General features: G+C 44.6%; 1 protein-coding gene across 3 annotated transcripts in view; it reads right to left on the minus strand.

Moving 5' to 3' along the window:
- The window catches only part of CDYL (chromodomain Y like), a 175,023-nt gene extending 170,605 nt beyond the window's left edge, over positions 1-4,418 (minus strand). Inside the window, exon 1 of one of the 3 annotated variants that reach the window (XM_072729209.1) lies at positions 3,933-4,418. In XM_072729209.1, coding sequence (XP_072585310.1) covers positions 3,933-3,956 — 24 coding nt within the window. In that variant the 5' untranslated portion in view covers positions 3,957-4,418. The remainder of the gene's footprint in view (positions 1-3,932) is intronic. The other 2 variants (XM_072729211.1, XM_072729213.1) reach the window with 2 other exon arrangements.
- Between the last annotated feature and the right edge of the window lie 11,119 nt (positions 4,419-15,537).

Here is a 15,537-nt window from a genome sequence, read left to right on the forward strand (position 1 = left end):
TCAAAAGGCCAGGACTAGATCACTGAGATCTTACTAAAATTTAAATTAGCAATTATAATAGTTCTCAAGGGAACAGCCCCATATCCACTGAGAAAAAAAGGAATTAATATACGCATATAAGGAGAATGCATCTCCATTTTACTACAGTGTGTATTCCTTATTCAGTCCCACATGAACAAAGTCTTATGCTGGTTACGTGACCAGTAGATAAAGTCCTCTTGATTTCAGTTTTCTTTGGTAATAATCAATTTACTTGATGTTCTGAAATACCAAGTATCAAAGGAAAACAGGTTTGGTTTCAGGGTTTGAGAGTTTGGTAGCTTTTAAGAATGGAAGAAGATAAAGAAGTTTCCTAGAATAATATAATCACTTAACACTTGGGTATAGGACTTTATCAACTACAAATTGCACTTACATGCTAATGTCATTCAAGCTTCACGTTTTACTGAAGAGGAGGTTCAAGAGAGAGAGTTACTGAAGACACAGAGTTACTCCCTTCATTATACAGAAGAGTGGACCCCACTCTAGACCTGGGATTGGAGCTGGAAGGACTTTCATGACTCCACACTCCACCTCCATTCGCCTCAACCTGAGTTCCTGAGTAGCTGGTCATCTAAAGCAGCGGTGAGGAAACAAAGTCCAGCCCATAGATTTTGTGGAACCTGTGGGCTGAGAACGATTTTTACATTTTTAAGTGATTTGACGGGGGGCGGGGGGGAACAAGAATATTTTAGGACATGTAAAAATCACACGAAATTAGAATTTTACTGTCCATCGGCAGTTTTATTGGAAAATGGCACTCATTCGTTTAGGTATTGCCTATGGTTGCTTCTGCGCTACGACAGCAGAGCTGGGGAGTTGCAAGAAAGACCGCGTGGACCGAGGAGTCTAAAATATCAACTGTCTGGCCCTTGACATAAAGTCCGTGGACCTCTGATCAACAGGATGCTTGTCTTTTTGTGAAAGTTGAAGTAGTCAGGAGGAGTGAGTAAAAGATCCATCTTTCCTAATCCTAGCTGCTAGAGATACAGGGAGTAAATCCACTCTATCACCAACAGAATGCTCTTCCAATTTTGTAAGACTGACGCTCCATCCCAGCTCGTTTCCTTATTTTTTTATTCACAAACAGAGCTATGCCAGCCACTTTGAACATTTCCTAAGGACCCATTACCATACGCAGGCACCATGCTAAGTACTGGAGATCTCATTTCTTTTAGGTGACAAAACAGAGGCTTAGCAATCAGATTAATTCACACAGCTACTGCAAACCCGTGTTTTTACTATACCAGGTTACACGAAGAAGCAAGACTTTGAACTTCCTCCTTTGTCAATACATCCCTACAGAATTGTAGAGTTTGAGGCCAAATATGAAACTTGTCTTCTGATTTAGACCGAACCAAACAAAACAAGGCAACTGATGTCCCTGACCTTATTACTAATGTACCTTAGTGTTCTCCCCAGCTTTGTTCAAATAGCCTGTTAGACTGTAGTGTTTATTTACAAATGCACATCATTTCCACCTCACAAGTAATACTGCCTCGATTAAAACAATACAATTCTCTATCTTTAGAAACAAAACCAGGCCTCAGGGAGGTGTGTCAGAGCGGTTAAAATATAACAATAACCATCACCTACTGAGTAGTCATTATGGGAACTGTGGAGTATGCTTTGTATATGTATTTTTTCACCTAACCTTCACAGTTCTGGGAGGTAAGCACTGATTCCAATTTTGCAGATGAGGAAACTGAGCTCTCAAGGCAATCTACCCAGGGTGACAGGGCTGGAATTCAACAACTAGGTTTTCTGACTCCCAACTCCAGGCTCTCAACCACTATGCAGAACTTTCAAGTATCAACTTTGAATTGTAATAGAGTCACGGAGTCGCAGTGCTGTCTACAAGTAAAGGAGAAGAAGAGAACTTATCCCGGAGAATACGTTATTTACCGTCACTTCAACTCCACTCCTAGAACGCTTTTTTTCAAAACTAACCCCAAACCCAGAATCTAAAGGTCAATTGTGCAAGTGTATCATCATTTCTTTGCCATGTACTTATCTCTTCCCCAATCAATGACGAGAACAGGAAGCATCCTCATACCTTCCACCTCCTTATCTCCCTATGGCACCTCTGTAGGGCAGACATTCAACAGGCAGGCTGAATGTGCACAATTTCCAACAAAATGTAACTTCTACATGAATTCCGCCAAGCCTCCAGTGACCAGGAAACCTGAAGACATGACTAAAGAAAGAAAGAAATCTAGTTCACACCGCACTGGCGGTAAATGTACAGTCTTCAGGGTCACGTTTATAAACCCTAAGATACAACTTACGTATAAGTTTCTGCCTTCACCCAACTTTCCCTAATGAGATGACCTACACGACTGCATCTTTAAAATCACAAAAATTAAGAAAGAGTGAGTACTCAGACCTGAACACCAGCACAGAATAACCTGAGGCAGAAACCAGAACCCCTCACATGCATCTCCCCAACCGTATGTCAGCCAGAAAGACCAGCATCTATCTCAGCTACCAGCCTCTGCTTGTGGACCTTTCCCATGCACACCACTTTCCCTCCTAGAAGGGAAACTTCTTGAGGACAGGACAGGGAGTTTTTCCCACCCCCCTTCACATACCCAAATGACCCAAGATAGTATCTTGAATACACCAGGGCACAGCTAATGTGCAAAATGGCTGCAGTGAATAGAACATTCTCAAGCACCAGCTAAGGTACACTGACCGCGTACAATGTAAGGGGAGGCAACAATCTTACCATTACGTCTACAGAAAGCAGCCTCCTCCTGAGAACTTTTGCAAACACTTGCCTCCAAAAAGCAACAAAAAGTTGCTAGAAGGCCATCACTGTGGGCAGGAGCGTGCCATTCTGTGCCAACAGCAACAGCAACACCTCCTAGGGCTTGACAGGGACCACGGGGCTCTATTGCTTACAGACGCTGACTTAAGCCCCCCCACCCACCCCCCACCCAGCCAGACACCCAGGTCTCTAAAATGCATCATAGAGGCGAACCCACGGAGTGCCCACAAGTTCCTAAAGCCCCTTCTGAAGATGCATCCAGACACACCCATAGCCAGAAGAGAGAAAGAGCCTCCCAAAGCTTAACTCTCAGCAAGTCTACTTTGAAAGACGTCGAGAAGTTAGCACCGAGGCAGCCACGTTCTGTCTAGAGATCCCGGCAGATAACTCCAAAACTTGCAAGTTAGGGAGCTGGCGAGCCCATCGTCCCTAACTCGGAGAGCTCTGTGCGCGCGCGTGCCCGCCCGTGTGCCCTTTTCTCACTTGCAACGCATCTGCGGGCGCAAATGAATGACGGTGTATCAGCGTTAAATTCAAATTTCCTGGCTCGGGCCACGATGCTAACCTAATTAAAGCCTGCGGTCTCGGCCCTTGCGGTGCGTTATTTTGCATCGCGACGGAGCCCAGCCAGACAGTTGCGCTCTTCCTCTCCGTGCCCCCCCCCCCGCCCCGGGGGCACACGCTCCCCCAGCCGGCAGGAGAGCCGCCCCCGCACGGCCCGCAGCCCACGCCCCGGGTGCGGGGGGGGGGGGACCCCGGGGCTTCACGCCCGCCGCCCCCGCCGGCTGCACTCGGGGCTCCGCGGAAGCCGGGGCGCTGGTGCCGGCGCTGGCTCCCCGCGGCCGGAGCCTGCACCCCCCGCCCCCGCCCGCCGCCCGCGGGCGCCCCACAACTCCGGGAGCCCCCCCGTCCCCTGCCCCCCGGGGCGGCGCGGCCCGGGCTCCCTCCGCGCACATTTCCCGTCCAGCAAACTGCGGCCGCGGAGGGGGAGGGGCAGGGCAGGGGCAGGGGCAGGGGAGGGGGCGAGGCGGGCGCCCGCGGCGGAGCGGGCCGTCGGGCTGGGCGCGGGCGGGGGCGCGGGCGCGGGCGGGGGCGGCCGAGGGTCCGGGGGGAGGGGAGGTACCTCGTACAGCTCCTCGGAAGCCATGGTGGGCGGCGGAGTTGCGGGCGCGCGGGAGGGGCAGGGTCGGGGCGAGGCGCCGCCGCCGCCGCCGCCGGGCGGCCGACACTTTGTTTCAGTTGGGTCCCTGCGTGGCCTGCGCTTCCTGCTCCCGCGCCCGGCGCCCGGGGCTCGGCGCAGGACGAGCCTCTCGCACTCGCGGCCGGTGCGGGCCGGCGGCGGCGGCGGCGGCGGGGTTGTGCGCAGGAGCAGCTGCGCAACGCGCCCTCCGCGCCCCGCGCTCACTCCCCGGCGGGCCGGCTGGGGCTCGGGCTCATCGCGCCCCGCCGCGGGGCCGGGCCGGGCTGGGGCGGGCGCGGCGGCGGTGCACGGCGGCGCGGCGGCTCCGTGGCTCCCCCTCTCCGGTGTAGTGCAAAAAGCTTCCTACTTGCGACCAAAAAACCTGCCCCGGCTACTGAGCATGCCCAGTGCGGCCGCCCGGCCCGGCGGAGCCGCGCTCCCGCGCTCCGGGTTTTCGGGCCGCCCGCGCGGGCGGGGCGGGGCGGCGGGCGGGGCGCGGCGGCCGCGGGGAGCGGCGGGCTCGGCTCCGGGGCCTGGCGGGCGGGCGGCCGCGGGGAGCGGGGCGGCAGGAAGGGGAGGAGCCAGGCGCGGGGGGCGGGGCCGAGGCGCGGGGGGCGGGGCCCGGCGCGGGGGGCGGGGCCGGCTGAGCGGGCGCCCTCGCCGGGGTCGGACGCCCGCGGCCCGCGCTGCCCGCCGGCGCGCCCCGACGTGGGAGCGGGGCCGCGGGGCCGCGGGGCCCCGGGGCGGGCGGGGGGCCTCGAAGGTCGCCGAGGACGCCGGCGGGCCCGGAGCTGGGCCGGGGGCCGTGGGGGCGCCGCGCCGGCCTGCAGAGCCCGCCGCCCCGACGGCAGCGGCTCCCCCGCCCTGCGCCCCGCTCCCGCCCCCAGACGCGCGCCCCGGGCCAGGTGGGTCCCCCCGCCCCGACACGTGCCCGCCTCCCCCGCGGCGGCCGCCAAGACCCGGAGCCCGAAGCCCGCGCCCCGCCGTGCGGCCCGGAGCGCTCGGGACAGGCTCGCGGGGCGGGAGGCCGGGGGTGGGACCGGGGCGGTGCGAGGGCGCGGCCGCCGCCTCCCCGCCCGCAGCTTCCCCCACGCCGGGCCTCCCTGTTCCTCCCGGACGGGGAGCGGGGAGGAGGGGCCGGCATCTGGGCTCCCGGGAGGTCTGGGTTCTAATGGAACGAGGCTGTCAGTGGGGGTGGTTCTTGGGGCGGGGGGGGGGGGACGCGGGCCCTCCAGTCCGAGCCGGGCGAGGGGTGGCTCTTGCTCCACTGCAGAGGAGAGATGCGCAACGTGGGGCGGCCCGCCCGGCCACCTGCCGGGGCACACCTGCCGCGCCCGGACGGCTCCCCAGCGGCGCGGGGCCGCGCCCGCCCTCCCTCCCGCCCCACAGCCCACAGCGCCAGGCCGCCCTCCCGGACTGCTCCCCGGACACTACGTGGACCTCGTCGCACGAGCGCGGCCACCCCTGCACCTGGAAGCCACCACCAGAGCCCACATCTCCCCGAGAGGGCCCTCGGCCGGCGCCGCGATCGCGGTGCTCTATCCGGCGCGGGTCCCTAACCGACCCTCCAGCCTCCAGGCCCCTCCCACTACTCTTCTTCCCGTAACCCGATCCGATTGGGCCCCAGACCTACAGTTTGCAGCCGCAGGGCGTCCACAGACCCCGCCGAATTTCCTGCCCTCCCCGCTCCCGGGACGAGCACGAGCGCTTGCCCTTAAGTCACTTAAAGTCGAGCCGCCCTCCTCGTCCCGCCCGCGCCGCCTGCGATCCCCTCCGCCCGGAATGCGCCCTCGCAACCCTCAACTCCAGCTCCGACGTCACCTCAAAAGCGTAACCTTCTGGCTTCCAGGGCAGAAATCAGTAGCTCCCCTCTCCAGGGGCTCCCGGAGCCCTCGGGCGTGCCCCCCTCGAAGGGCCCATCCATCCATCTCTGCCTGTTTTAACTGTTTGGTCCACTCTGCTCTCCCACCCCCACTTCTAGACCGTGACCTCCTTTCAGACCTCATCTGCAAATTGGACTCTCCAGCCCCAGCACCATTCTCTCTGCATAAAAATAAAAAAATAAAAAAAAAAGTTTTTATTCAATGAGTTGGAACTCTCGTGTTCACGGTGAAGTCTGACATGCAGACGTCCAGCTTCCGTTATCAAATGCCTTTTTTTTTTTTAAGATTTATTCATTTATTTATGATATAGAGAGAGAGGGGGGAGGAGGGAGAAGCAGGCTCCATGCCTGACGTGGGACTCGATCCCGGGACTCTAGGATCGCGCCCCGGGCCAAAGGCAGGAGCTAACCCGCTGAGCCACCCAGGGATTCCCCCGTTATCAAATGCTTTGACAACAGAACCACAAATGGCCCACCCCCTCTACCAAATAAGGAACTCTCAAGCTCTGCCCCTTTTTCTGATGGCCCAAATTCTACCTCCTCCTAATACTTGCTCCTCTTCCCCGCTTGACATTGTCATTATTAGGCTGCATCTAATCATGGTCTCTCCAGCCACACAAATAACATCAATGAAAGTTGTAAGCTCCCTGAAGGCAAGGACTAGGACTTCATATATAATCTGTGAAGTCTCAAAGCAGTTAGCTCACCTACTTACTCCAAACGCCCAGATGGTTAAAAGTCACACAAGTGTAAGAAAATGTAAATTAAAAAGGGATCCTCAGTCTAAAATGAACAGACACAGCTCACACATAGAAACCCATATGCAATAGGTTGATACAAATATAAACATTTCTTCTTCCCGCCAGGCCACCGCCCTAATTACTTCCACTCTTAGAACAAAATTTGTGAAGCATTCACCAGTGGTCCACCATGTTCTTAATGGTCCGTAATGTTAAATACGGCGTCCCTAAGGTCTCCAGCACTACCACTGTTGCCAAGGGGAAAGGAGAAAGAAACAAGGACAGAAAGACAGCCATACTCAGATATTGAGCTGGTACCTTCAGCGTGTATACAACAATCCTAATGCTAAGGTGACTTCCGTCAATGTGGAGAAAAAGAGCAAGGGGGAATTACAGATTTTAAAAAGGTAACTCCAAAAAGCCAATTTACAGGGACCTTTAATCCTGGTGACCTGGATTATTTATGCTGCTATGACTAGTCAACGACAGTAAAAGAACAACCACTGGGTAGAGGTCACCCCCATAACGAAGCGGGGGTAAGCCACTCTCCTAAGCTCAGCTCCAGCTCCCTCTCTCCCAGCAATCAGTGGCTTTCCACTGTGAGCAGTACTGAGATACCCAACCAGTGACCGAGAACTTGAGCAAGTTTTCAGCTGTCCACTTTGTTACTACTTCTCATCTGCCCTCCGCACGAAACACCCAACCAGTTTATGGAGTACTATTTTGTTCATGTATATATTTTACCTCAATTAATTCAAACTGTCTTACTTTTAAGCAAATCTTGCTTTCTTCCTTCATTTTTTTTTCAAATCATCAACACTTATCGGTGCTCATAAGAGAAGCAAATACGTCCGAGACCATAGAATGTCTTTGAATTTATACCACCTTTTATGAAATAGTGAAGTCTTACAGTAGTTACCATGACCACGTGTGTGGGTGCTGTGAAAGCACTTTCTCGGTGAATTGAGAATAAAAGTGGAATCACATCCCCAAAACTCATCAAGGGAGATATCGGCATTGTACCAAAAATACACGCAGCACAATGGGATGTATTAGTAAAATATGTAAACCTTGAGGATTATGGGGGTGGTCAACAAGTGAGCTGACGTACACGCACAGGATTAAAACACCCATCTACCGGCAGTAAGCTTCAGCTCTTACCTGACTCGAGCCAGTGGTGGAGACCAACACAAGCCAGTTTACTCCCTTTCCAAATTTATCTGAACAATTGGTAATAGACTATCAGCCCCGCTCCAGTGAAGACTCTTCAGATCCAGAGTCGAAGCCATTCGCCACCTCAGTCGAACAATAGAAAATCTCAAATTGGAGGGTCTCCTCTTTTCCCATTCAGCCAACCAACCAACCAGTCACTCCTTCCCTACTCCCAAGAATCTGCATTTCATCTACATTTGAATTCCAAGGCTACCGAGAATCGGTGGGGGTGGGGCTGGAAAGACAAAAGAAGTCAAAATCTAGCAGCTACTACCCTCAGCCTGAGGCAGGTTGGGTAGCAGTGGAAAAGCTGCTGCTAATGATTCCCTTCATTAATTTTGTAACCCAAAAACATAATCTATCTTGGGTACCTCCTCCAAAACCCCAAACTGAACTGCGTTTTTCATGAAGAAGTGACCTAAGTTTGTTTGTTTGTGCACACTGTAGCCAAAGAGAAATTAAATACCATTCTTGTTACAGAACATTCATTCCACAAAACTTTGGGAAATCCCTATCTCAATCACCTACTCAAAAGAAAGTAAGAAATTTCAAGCCGGAGAAGCAAAAGAGAGAAACAGAGAGAACCAGTCTTAAGATGAATTCAGATGCTAGGCCCTTTGGTGAACTTAGAGCCAAGCAGTTCGTTCCTTCTCTAAAAACTTAAATTGGATACCAGTGCCCTTTGTCTTTTCTGGACAACCAGTAATCTCTGATTCCTGGTTTCAGCTCCTGCTTCCTCCCTTAGCCAAACAGTCAATATCCCCATTTCAACGGGCAGCCTCTCCCTCCCTACATCTATCTTGGTCCCGGGTATTATTCTCTCTGGTATCTAATGCAGCTGCCACACTGCTATTTCTTGGCCCAATGCCACCATTTATTTGATCTCTGCCCTAGTGATATCAATCCTGAGACTTCTTCACATTTGATTTCACCAGTTTCCTCTTAGGCTGAGGTACCACCATTGCCCAAACCTCATCAATTCACAATTAAGGGTCATTTTCTTTCTCAACTAGATTTAGTTTCTAATTGCTGTTTGTTTTTCTATTTAGTTAATGGTGATTCTACCCAAAGAATCCTTGTAGTACGTATTTGTTGAACCATCTTTTGATTGAATTAATCAAGATTGAGAAAGTATTCGTTCATAACATTGCACGTTACCCCACCTTCTGGAAACAGAAAATAACCAAAAGTCATAGAGAGTAAATTGCCTTGAGGTCCTGGCATGACATTCTGGTTGACTTTTTACCAGAGCAGTAACTAATTCATTTTGGATTCTTCAAAATAAGCATCAAATGTGAACATTCCTTGAATCATTGTGAGGAATAATTATGTTTGTCACTCAACCGAGACCATCCCAATAACCTCATTACTTTCTGGACTTTTCTGAAGAGAGAGATTATCAATAAGAGAGAGCCACTAAGCAGGAGATGAGTGTGGACTTTCTGGCTCATAAGGAAAATAGAAACACCAGGCCCACCAAAATCAGTGGAATCCAGAATAAGCCCAGGACCAGAACAGGTAGGGATTGAATCTAAAGCAGAGATAAGAGGTTCAAAATGAACTAAAAAATAAAGCTGGTACCACGAAGCATATGGAACCATGTACTCGTGCTTGCTTTTTTTCAATCACTAGTATTATCTAGTGCAAAGGTTTTCAAATTGTGGTCCCCAGACCAGTAGCAACAGACTTACTCTCCACTTGTTAGAAGCACAAATTTTCTACCTACCACCCACCTACAGGCACCCAGAAATCTCTTTAATAAGTCCTTAGGTGATCTTGATGCATGCTAAAGTTTGAGAGGCAGTGGTTTAGAACAGTGTTGTTTATTTCTTCGTGGTTATTGTTTTTATCAAGCTACAGATTTCAAAACATTAGTGGATATTTAGATCATTTTAGGAAATCTTGAATAGCATTTTTTAAATGAGACAAAATGGAATGGATAGAATGGAGTGGATTTGGAAAAAGAATCAGAATGCATTCATTACTCCGCTAGGGTGACTCTTATTTCCATTGTACACACACTTATTTATATATATATATATATATACATATAAAATATATATATATATATACACCTATAAAATATATATACAAATATGTGCATACACATACACACCTATACATGCATATTATCACATACTAGGTCATAATGTAAAATTCGTTGCTACATTTTGATTCAGATCAAAAATTTTGAAAACTAATGTTTGGGAGATGGGTCCCAATTTATGGATCCCCCACATAATTTTCTCATGGTTGGATTACTAATAATATATTAATGGTATTGCCAAAGTGCTCTAAAACTATTTTCTTAAATGGTTTAATGATCCCTTTTTTATAGTACAATTTTTTTCTCCATAAATACTACAAAGGTGTTTGGACCAGGTTCTTTTCTGAATTATCACATATTCTAAGAGTAATATATTTTGAACTAATGAGGATTTATAGTATGTATTTTAGGCATTTTCTTTCCAAAGACTATGCATGCATTTCCAAAGACTATTGCTAACAGACTGTGCAAAGTGAATACAGCTTAATTTGGCCAACGGCAACATTAAAAAATAAATAAATAAATAAACACAAACAAGAAGCTGGGAACTATTATAAGTACTTTACAAATGTTAACCTTTTTAATTCAATGAGCACCTAATAAAAATTATAGCTCATTTGCAAAGAACCCTAAGCATGACCATCCATTCATAATGCACTTTTTGGAATAGGCACTATTATTGGCCTGATTCCTAGTAAGTAGAGAAACTGAAATTTATACTCAGGCCCAGGTAACTCCAGGGCCTGAGCTTTGAATCATTAAATTAAAGTCATTCATTCACCCTATAAATATTTACTGACCACTTATTGTGTGCCAGGCCCCTTGCTAAGCAAGATATACACAATCATCCCTGCTCTCAGGCAACTAGTAATCTACTGGGATGGATAGACATTAAATTGTCAGGTAGAGGGACCCCTGGGTGGCTCAGCAGTTGAAGATCTACTTTCAGTTTAGGGCGTGATCCCAAGGTCAGGGATTGAGCCCCGCGTCAGACTCCCTGTGAGGAGCCTGTCTCCCTCTGCCTTTGTCTCTGCCTCTCTCTCTGTGTCTCTCATGAATAAATATATAAAATCTTTTAAAAAAAAATCATCAGATAGAAAGTCTCAATTATAAATCAAGAAAAATGGCAGGGAGCTGTGAGCCCCTATTACCTGGAGATGAGTCTGGTCTGCTGCTTCCCCAAAGACAGTGTCCATCACCCGCTGGGTACTCTAGAGATATTTGGATACCAACAAAGCAGGATCATTGAAAAATTATTGTCCAATCATTTGATGCCTTAAGAAAAAGCCATCTAAGTAGCCATTATAGGAGAATCAACAATTCAACTGTCATGTAATTGCTTTATAATTTAGCATTTTAAAAAAAATGAAGTATTAAACTTTCAAACTGACATTAGAGAATACAACAGAAGTCTGTGTACCCACTCCCCAGTTTAAGAAAAATGTTTCTATATTCAAGCCAATACTTGGCAGACTTTTTTGAATAATTTATGGAAGGTAGAGAGTATACTATATTGCATTCAGTATTTAGGGTTTATTTCTTTGTGGTTTTTGTGAACTTTTAAAAATAAATGACTTAGATTTACCGAAAAATTACAAAAATGGTATAGAGACTTCCCAAACACCCCACACTGTTTCCTCTGCTGTTAACCTCTTACATTAGTATGGTACGTTTGTCACAATTAATGAGGCCAATACTGATACATTACTATTAACTAAAGTCCTTTATTCAGATTTCCATGCTTTTTACTTGATGTCTGTTTTCTTTTCTGGAATCTCATTCAGGATAATCTATTACATTTAGTGATTGTATCTCCTCAGGTTCCTCTTGCCTATGACAGTTTCTCAGATTTTCCTGTTTTTGATGACCTTGACAGTTTTGACAAGTACTGATTGAATATTTTGTAGACTGCCCCTCAACTGGGATTTGCCTGATGTTTTTCTCGACTGGGGTTAGATGTTTTTGAGAGGAAGACCACAGAGGTAAAATGCCTTTCTCATCACATCATATTGAAGGTATGTACTATCAACATGACTTATCACTGTTGATGTTGACCTTGTTTGCCTGGCTAAAGTAGTGTTTGGCAAGTTTCTCCACTGTAAAGTTACTCTCCCCTACCCTCCTTTCTACTCTATACTCTTTGGGTGGGAGTTACAATGGAAAGCCTATATTAAGGAATGAGGAACTATCCTCCTCCTCCTCCTCCTCCTCCTCCCCCTCCTCTTCCTCTTCCTCCTCTTCCTCCTCCTCCTCCTTCCTGAGGGCAGGGTATCTACAAAAATTATTTGGAATTCTGTGCAGGAGATTTGTCAGTTTGTTAATTTATTCAATCATTTCTATTAATATGGACTCATGGAAATTTATTTTATACTTAGGATTACAAACCATACTTCTTTATTTCCTGTGTTACCTTGACTATTCTAGCTTTGGCCATTAGGAGCTCTTTCAGTTGGCTTCTGTGCCCCTTTGACATATTCAGATCATGGGTTGGGGTGTTAAGTATGTGTGCCTGACCAATTCCTTACTTTCTGACATTATTAGATGCTCCAGGTTCATCTTGTAGATTTTCTGGCCCAGCCATATCTTCAAGTAGCTCTGTTTCCTTTTACTAAAGAATCATCTTAGAAAGCAAGATGTGGTGCTAATGTACTGATGGCTACTGTGACATCTTAGGTTTTTATTAGATTATCCCTAAACTGGTGAGGTAAAGTCTGAACAAAGAACTAGGTAAAAGAATGGTAGAGATGGTCTCAGCCTGGGATAAGAGCCTGTGGAAAGGTCTAGATGTGTAAGAAGCCCATCTTGGAGAATCTGAGAAAAGCTGGTGGGATTGGAATGCAGAGAAGAGGAAGAGGGACATTAAATATGATTAAGAATCAGGTGAGGTTGGTGAGTCATGGCAGTGTCCTTAGTGTCTTAAGTAATAATTGGATCGGTATTTTTAAAAAGCATGGCTCTATAAAGAACAAGTGGTTGGGGCAGACCAGTTAGGGAATTATTGCAGTATTGCATTAATTTTGATACTTTTTTAAGATATCAGATTATTTCAAAATAAATTTCTCAAGAATACTTTGCTGATGCTAGGCATGTATTCAGCAGGCCCTTGAGGTTATGGACACTGCCTTTAAGATCTACAATGCAACATTAAACAGAAATGGTGAGAGTGGGCATCTTTTCCTGATTTTTATTACCAAGGGAAAGCTTTTACCATTAGAAATGATAACTGCTACAGTGATTTTGTATTCATATTTAACCAGATTAAAGAAGTTCCTTTCTAACACTAATTTTTGAAAAATTTTATTAAATCATGAATGGATATTGAATTTTGTCATCTATTGAAATGATTGTAGATTTTATTCCTTCATTTTGTAAACATGTTGACTTACATTACTTATTTTTATTTATTTATTTGTTGGTTGGTTTGTTTATTTATTTTTGTCATTTTTTAAATTTTAAACCAATTTTCCTTTTCTGGAATAAGCCACATTTGGTTTTGATGCATTATCCTTTTTATAAATTGTTATATTTGTTATGAGAATATTGTGTTTAGGATGCTTATGAGAAATGTTGGCCTGAAATTTTCCTTTTTATGCCTTTGTTGGGTTTTGATATCAAGTTTTACATGTCTCATAAAAGGAATTGGTATATACGTCCTCTTTTTCAATTTTTAGTTTGTATGTGAATGCCATTATTTCTTCCTGTATTCTATATGCTTTTGCTTATTTAAGAAAAAAAATTTTTTTTTTTGCTTTTGCTTATAAAACCATCTGGACCTGGAGCACTATTGTTGGAAGGCTTTAAATTATACATTCAATTTTTTTCTTTTTTTTAACTGAAGCATAATTAACATACTATGTTATATTAGTTTCAGGTGTACAGTATAATAATTCAGGAATTCTGTACATTATTTAGTGCTTATCACAATAAGTGTGCTCTTTAATCCTCTTTTATAGATTCACAATTTTAATGAACAAATAGGTTTCTTTCTATGTCAATTCATCCATTTCATCTAAATTAATCAAATCTAATGGCATAAAATTATTCAGAAATTTTAGTATGGGTAGGGTCTGTAGTAATGTCCCATTTCTATTTTTCAAATTATGTGTGATTTTTCTTCTTTTTCTTTATCAGTCTTGCCAAAGCTGTATTAATCTATCAGTCTTTTGAAAAAAGCAATTTTGGACATTTTGGTTTTCTGTTTTGCAAGTGTCTTTTATTTCATTATGCTCCTACCATTATTATTTCTTTTTTACTTTGGGTTTTAGGTATTGTTATTTTTCTAATTTCTTTACATGACTTTATTGACTTGATCTTTCTCTTCAAATGTATGTATTTAAATCTATAAATTACTCTATATCTTTCACCTCTTGATATTTTCCATTTTCATTATCATTTCTTCAAAATATATTTCTATTTCATTTTGATTTCTTCTATGACCTGTTATTTGATTCCTGGCTTAATTGCATTATAGTTAAAGAACATGATCTGTAGAAGTTCAGTTCTTTGAAATTTGTTAAGACTTATTTTATGTCCCAGTTATCCTAATTTTCTATATGGTACTTCAAAAGACTATATTTTGCAGTTGTTATGTGCAGTGTCATTTATATATAAAAAATATATAATTTATTACATAAGTTATATGATGATCTATAAATTATATATTATTTATATAACACTAGATATACATTATATATAATAGTAATATAATAACATAGCATATGTAATAGCAATATAGTATAGTAATAATATATTTATATATATGAATATACACTATATTTTAATATATAGAGATATATATCCATATATATATTTCAGTTTAATATTTATCCTGTTCTACTATTTATGTTGTTCAAATCATCTGTCAGTTACTGGAACAGATGTGTTAAAAATTCCCAATATAATTGTGAATTTATTTAAGTCTTTTTAGTTCAGTTAGGTTTTGCTTTATATATTTTGAAGCTAATTTATTAAGTACATACAAGTTTAAACTATTATATCTACCTGCTAAGTGAGGCATCTTGTCATTACAAAGATACTAATAATATTAATATATTAATGCTAGTATATCAATTAATGCTAGCGTTATTAACACTAGTAGACTTGAAGCCTACTATCTGATATTAAAATATTTATAACTAACTTTCTTTTGATTCGTGTTTTTATGATAGATAAATATTTTTCTATCTTTGTGTTTTCAAAGTTTCTGGATCATTATGTTTTTTTTATATGTCTCTTATAAACAGCAATTTTTTAAAATCCAGTATGACAATCTTTGCATTTTAATTAAAGTATAGTCAATTTACATTTAAGGTAGTTACTGATATGTGTAGTAGTAGTATTGTAGTATCAAATTACTCAGTATTTTCTATTTATCTTGCTTATCCTAGGTTTCTTTTTTCCCCCTGTCATCAGTTTGTTTCAGATTGATTGAGAACTTTAAGAAAATATTGTCATTTTTTCATTATCTTGGAGGTCATATGTTCTCTTACAATATATATAATTATAACCCTAGAAATTATGATATTCATCTTTCTCTTAACTAAGTGTAATAGCAATACTTTTAAACTTTTTCTGCATAACACAATAATCTGAGAATACTTTATATCATTTATTCCGTATCCTACTGACCCATGTCTTACCCTAATTGTAGTTTTGTATTTTAATTCT

Source organism: Vulpes vulpes, chromosome 12, assembly GCF_048418805.1.
Source record: "Vulpes vulpes isolate BD-2025 chromosome 12, VulVul3, whole genome shotgun sequence".
NCBI lineage: Eukaryota > Metazoa > Chordata > Mammalia > Carnivora > Canidae > Vulpes > Vulpes vulpes.